Source organism: Phycodurus eques, chromosome 13 (assembly GCF_024500275.1).
Source record: "Phycodurus eques isolate BA_2022a chromosome 13, UOR_Pequ_1.1, whole genome shotgun sequence".
Classification (NCBI taxonomy): Eukaryota; Metazoa; Chordata; class Actinopteri; order Syngnathiformes; family Syngnathidae; genus Phycodurus; species Phycodurus eques.
In genome coordinates this window covers 10582159-10588393 of record NC_084537.1, presented here as the reverse complement: position 1 = coordinate 10588393, position 6235 = coordinate 10582159, and the positions used below count along the sequence as shown (strand labels likewise).

The window sequence follows — 6235 nt, the reverse complement described above, 5'->3', positions numbered from 1 at the left end:
CCGAGCGAGGCGATCCGCACCGAGAAGAAAAAAAGGATGCTCTCCCTTACCAGCATCGAGAGACGGCGGTTGTTTTTCCCACATTTCTCTCGCCTCATTCATGATTCGCCATTCATGCATTTGTAAGAGTGGAAGCACCGCACAGAGAGCCGGGCTTTCAAATAGCGGCTGTCTCTCCTTTCCAAGCCCCTTCGCCGGCCTTCGTTTTGACGGAGCTTCTTTTCATTTAGTGATGCAGAGCAGGGGTTTTATCTTGAATGTAGGCAAACAAAAGGAATCCAACCTCCCCACCCTGTTTCCTTTTGACGCACCTGTCAGCCCGGTCGCCGCTTGACATGACAGCAGCTCCGAGCAGCAGCAGCAGCAGCAGGATCGAGCGGCACCGGGTAGCCGGACGTGTGGACTCATTAAGGAAGAAAGGAGCCCCCGGACGCACGGCGGAGAATCATCATCAGCAGCAGCAGCATCAGCAGCAGCCTCGGCGAGGCCGGATTGCAGTTTGTGGGGACGAGCGCCAAGGGCAGTGCGGCAGTCAGCAGGCACACCAGGGGGAGGAGGCTGCAGAGGTCTGTGATACTTCCTCCCCAGTCCCTACTGCACTCTCACCTCCACATCACCCCCAATATTTGCCCATGCAGGCCGCTTTTACATTTGATGAATGGTGACTGGTTCTCCAGGCAAGGGTGGAACCTGGATGGGACTGATGTGCATGCTGGTCAGGTGTCAATTGCTCCCTTGTTTATTGCTCAATCTGCTGGTCACCTGCAGTATGGGATGTATTCAAAGCATCGCGTGCAAGCCCCGCATCAGACGGGAAAATATTGTGGTGTATGAGGTGTCAGCCTCAATTGACCAGTGTCCCACCATCATCGAGGAGAACTCGCCCATCGTACTTCGCTACAAGACGCCTTACTTCAGGGCCTCGGCGGGAGTTGTCATGCCACCAGTGCCCCGGAATGAAACTTGGGTTGTGGGCTGGATCCAAGCTTGCACCCAGATGGAGTTCTACAACACGTATGGGGATATTGGCATGTAAGTATACAATAATCCCCCACAAATTCGCCATTCAATTCACATATTCGCATTTTTATTTTCTTATGGAACCTATCCCCATGCAGCTATTTGCTGAAAAATGCAACTATTTGAGTTTTTTTCCCCACTTCTTTTCAGAAATGGCACAAGATGACACCAAAGCCCTGGTAAATAGGAAAGTAGAACTGTGGTATCTTAACTTATGAGTGCCCCTGTTGCAGAAAAATCTGTGACCGAGAAAAATTTGTGATGAGGAGGTGATCCAGGGGTCGATGTCGGCCATGGCCTGCATTTGAAAGTTTGAGAGCAAAACAGAAGAAGAATACTTACAGTGGTGTGAAAAAGCCTTTGCCTCCCTTGCCGATTTTATTATTTTTGGGGGGATTTTTGTCATAGTTAAATGTTTCCCATCATCAAACAAATTTAAATATTAGCCAAAGACAACACAAGTACACACAAAATGCAGTTTTTAAATGGTTTTTATTATTAAGGGAGGAAAAAAAACATCCAAACCTACATGGCCCTGTGTACTTAAAAGTAACACTGTGGCAAGATTTCCCAAAAGTGGCAGTGTGTCAAAATGCTAAACCTGGTGAGAATGGTTATATTAACCTGAGTACAACCCAGCAAGAATTTTCAAAATTGGCGATGGGTTCCAGGAAAATTGAGTTTTTTTTGTGTTGGGGAAAAAAAAAGGCAATTTTTGTATGATATCATGTATTGTCAAAAATGCCTTAAAATTAGAGTAACACAGTTTAACTCCATGATTTCTCAAAATCTCTTCAAACCTTTTTTCGTCTGCTACTCGGGGAACCCCAGCTTTTCCGATTGGCTCACAAGTTTCAGTTAAAAATATCCGCCAATAAGCTCGTACAAACCGAAATTTCAAGGGGTTGTCCAAGTCAACGTCAAAATTACAGTGACTTTTCAACCAGCGTCACTTACCCTAAAAACTCAACTTCAGTAGCGCAAATAAAACATTTGTGACAAGAGCAGTGTGGGCAGTATAATAGGTCATGGAGTAACCAAGTGTTTTTTCCTGAATTTATTTGTTATGAAGAATTTTAGAGGCATTTGAATTGCTCATTCATTCATTCATTCATTTTCCATACCGCTTATCCTCACTAGGGTCGTGGGCGTCCTGGACCCGTGCTGGAACAAACAGTCAAACACACAAATACAAAATGAGAACACTTGCAAGGACCTGCTGTAAGCCACAACTCACATGCAGACGCTCACAAGCAGACAAACCCAAACTACTAAGCCAACTCTACTTCAGGTCCCGACGTCACTCACGAGACCATGCCCCTTAAAGGCACACATCCAACACACGAATACTACAGTACATACAGGAATTACACTTTATCCAATGTTTCATACAATACAGTGCATTTTTCTTTTATGAAAACATGTTAGGGCTGGAAACCTTCGATTCTTGGCATTACAATTCTAGAGAGAAAAAATACATGATATACAGTATGGGTAAATTGAGTAAAGAGCTTTGCCATAGAACAAATTCATTTTGTATGTCACTGTATTGCTGTGGTTGGTGTCAAGGAAGAATGTTGAAGTGATACATCTCGACTGAGAGACAAGCTTTGCATGTCCAGGAGGAGCTATTGTTTAGCAAGGGTTGTCAGGGGAAGTTACAGAGAGTTTTCGCCACATGTGCATGTACTTGTGCACTTCCGATGTATTTTTTTCACAAAATAAAATCAAATTGTTTGGGGAACATTGTTTGTGGTATATTAAAGTTTAAACATTTAATATAGGGAATTATATTTTTTTTTTAGTGGAGCTGTAAATTACTGAAGTCTTTTTCCCTATTCATGGCAAGGCTCAGTCCTTATCACTGATTACAGTATTGCGAGAAGGGTTTGTTTTGATATACAGAGCACACAATTTCTATCCTCTCCTGCTTTTTCCTGTCACAAGGTCCAGCTGGGAGTTACCAGAGCTGCGGGAGGGCCGGGTCAAGGCTATCAGCGACTCCGATGGCGTCAGCTATCCGTGGTATGGCAACACCACCGAAACGGTCACCCTCACCGGTCCTACCTCCAAACCGTCACGCCTGACGGTCAGCATGAATGACAACTTCTACCCGAGTGTGACCTGGGCCGTTCCCATCAGCAACAGCAACACACCCATGCTAACCCACATCACCAGGGATCAGAGCTTCATCACCTGGCTGGTAGCCATGAACTCCATCACCAAGGTGGGACAAAAACGTATGAAAATGGCTTGTCTTCAACTCCATCCATCCATCCATTCATCTTCTATAGCGCTTCTCCTAATTTGGGTCGTGGGTGAGCTGGAGTCCATCCTAGCTGACTTCGGGTGAGAGGTAGTGTACACTCAGGACTGGTATATGTTATAGATAATAGGGGTCAACTGATAAGTCAACTAGTGGACAAAATGACTTTACCACTCCGCATCGACGTTCAATGCTTGAAGATGACTAATCGCTAATTATGTGGTTTTGAAATCTCGTCTTCCAATACGCCAATTTATAGTGAACCTATGACTCGCCCTTCTGCTGCCATATATATATATATACACACACACACAAAATGCTCTGTGGCGCGGCGAAATGCCTGGCCAACAAGGGTTCAAGAGTACGAAAATAAGATAATTGCGCATGAGCACAGCGGTTAGCCTGACTAGCTTCAGCTATTCCAATCGCCACTAGTCTTAAAAGATTGATACCAGCGGGATCTTGAGACTTGTGGCGAGAAACGAGGGCAGCGTCGTGAAGTGAAACTCCATCTTGGTTGCCAAAATGTTATGTCGAATAATGCACAGACAACAACAGTGCGCTAACGAGAACCTGTTCGTCATAGAAGTTTTACGATACAACACTGAGACACTGATGTCAGTGTATACAGCTGAATGGATGCTACAAGCATGTGGAAATATTTTACCAAAAATGAGACCGTTAGCATGGTCACTTGTAAAATATGCAAATCTATCATCCAATACAATAAAAGCACAAGTGAAATGATCGACAGACAGAGTACAGATTCACACATTCAGACTCATGGTTAACATGGCAAACATTTATTTCTGATCAGTTTGAAATAAGGAAAATTCCATCCCTGTAAAACCAAGTGAAATTTAATTCAAATTTGGCCTGTTTATTCCGATTGAGGTGTTTATATGGAGCGTTTTCATAAGGGGAAATTGTGTAGTTAGTTCCGAGTGTGTCCGGGTTGCCTGGCAACAGGCATTATCGTGCGGCGTGAACGTAAGACCCGCAAGAAACTGGTGAGAGAGCCGCATGCGGCTCCCGAGCCCCAGGTTGGCCAGGCTTGCTCTAGGTGTTCTCCTGCAAAACATCATTACCTTCCTCTTCTCTTCCAGGAACGAATTGTACTGCAGACAGTGCGGTGGCGTATGCGGGTTGACATCGCCGTCGACCCGGACATGCCCCTGGGCTCGAGGGCCTCCCTGGTGGGTCGGCCTTATCAGGAGCAGCCGCACATCCTCAACTACCAGGAGCCAATCCCTCCCAACGCCCTGGGGAGGCCGAACGCCAATGACGCCCAAGTGCTAATGTGGAGGCCACGGCGAGGAGTCCCACTCGTCGTCATACCGCCAAAATGAGGGACTCCCAAACAAAAGCTATTGTCTATTCTTGCCAAAACAGAAGATGAGGGTGATGAAGCCAACAAAGGAACTGATCCATGAGGCGTCAGAGTCCAGATGGACAGCTAAAGAGGACTGGTGTTGCATCAAGTGTTGTTTGGCCAAGAACTGCAATTAGAGTGCTTTGCCAGCATTTTTAAAAGTGAACTCTTTTTAGATGCACCGCCATGGTATTTCACCCTTGACGAGAACTGTATCATGCATCCTTGCGTAGATCTTATTGCATGCGATGAGTGAGGAAAACTGTCATTGGAAAGATTTAAGAATCATATTTGTTTTGTATTCCTTAAAGCGTTTGTGATCGAGACGTCACATCAGCCAAAACAAAACCGCAGGCTGATGATACCTCCTTAGTGCCATTGAAGGCCTTCAGCACACTCATTACCAGAGTTAAAGAATGTATTCAGATGATTTAAGACACTTAAGTATTATATTAATCTTTTTAGTTAAGGTCATACTATTCTTCTAACAAGTCAGTATGAAAATTGCAAAGGATAAGACATCTGCTGGAGTTTATAGCACAATGAATTCATAGAGAAAACATTTCATTTCCGATCGTAACTGTACCTGCTATTTAGGATATTTTTCATTACGCGTCCAACAAGAGCAGTGGGAATTACACAGAAGAGTGCCAGATTACAATTTTAAAACAAAAATGTAATTGTAAACGTCAGGTTTATCACATCTGAAATAAGCCTAAACTGTACTGAAATAGTCAAGTGAATGTGGGTCTGATCTCATCATACCAAGACATTGTTACATACGTTGTAAATATATTTCCAGACAATCAGGGAATCTGAATATCCTCCTGGTACTTCAAAATGGGAGTGCTGTAAACCAGATTATATTTTCACAATGTTAAATCATTGTCATCATATGGTATAGTGGCTGTGTAGCAGTGTTTTTTCTGTGGATAATCACCAACGAGAGCCTTCCCATGTCACGGTTCTGGTCCGGTTCATGCTGAGCACCGTCCACGGCTCCGCCTGCCACTCCACTCACATGGCTTATTTTCCATCTGTGCTTCTCTCCAGGTTCATGTCTCATCCTCCCATCTGCCTCCTTTCCCGCTTGTCTGTCCACCTCAGACACACACACATACATACACACACACACATACATACACACACACACACACACACTACCTCCATTCCAAACTGCTCATTTGCTCTGAAGGCCACAACTATGCAACGGTTGTCTGAGTGTATAAACAAAAGAACAAATCTGAGAAGTATCAGTTTCACTTCTGTTGTCATCTTTGGTTATTTGTAAGGGTGTTTTGTTGAATAAAATGGCCATTACAACCATGTAAATTCTCCAAAGATGCTCTGGCATGTTTTATTGATTCACCATGTACAGTGTTTTGCTGCACCACAGCTCATTAGGCAACATTTGTCCGTTGCTATAGAGACTGCATTTGGTTTCTCAGAGCGCAGTGGAACTACAGAAACATTTTCAAAGTATTCATCGAAGTGTGTGCATTCGTGCATGCGTGTGTGTTTGTGAAACAGAGAGAGAGTGAGAGAGTGCATTGGTCTCACATCCATTTCTATTTGTA

At 44.3% G+C, this 6235-nt stretch overlaps 1 protein-coding gene across 1 annotated transcript; it reads left to right on the top strand.

Annotated features, from left to right (window-relative positions):
* Positions 1 to 339: 339 nt before the first annotated feature.
* Positions 340 to 4700, top strand: fam78ba (family with sequence similarity 78 member Ba). The gene is made up of 3 exons (XM_061694078.1): positions 340 to 1032; positions 2968 to 3247; positions 4393 to 4700. The coding sequence occupies exons 1-3, from the start codon at positions 659 to 661 to the stop codon at positions 4633 to 4635; spliced, it is 897 nt and encodes a 298-aa protein (XP_061550062.1). The 5' UTR covers positions 340 to 658; the 3' UTR covers positions 4636 to 4700.
* Positions 4701 to 6235: the final 1535 nt, after the last annotated feature.

What these genes read in the sequence shown, in the direction of transcription:
- fam78ba (XM_061694078.1), top strand. Translation starts at nt 659, where the DNA reads ATGGTGACTGGTTCTCCAGGCAAGGGTGGAACCTGGATGGGACTGATG. An exon ending in ACGTATGGGGATATTGGCAT is followed by an intron (nt 1,033 to 2,967) that starts GTAAGTATACAA and finishes TCCTGTCACAAG; the next exon opens with GTCCAGCTGGGAGTTACCAG. An exon ending in CCATGAACTCCATCACCAAG is followed by an intron (nt 3,248 to 4,392) that starts GTGGGACAAAAA and finishes CTTCTCTTCCAG; the next exon opens with GAACGAATTGTACTGCAGAC.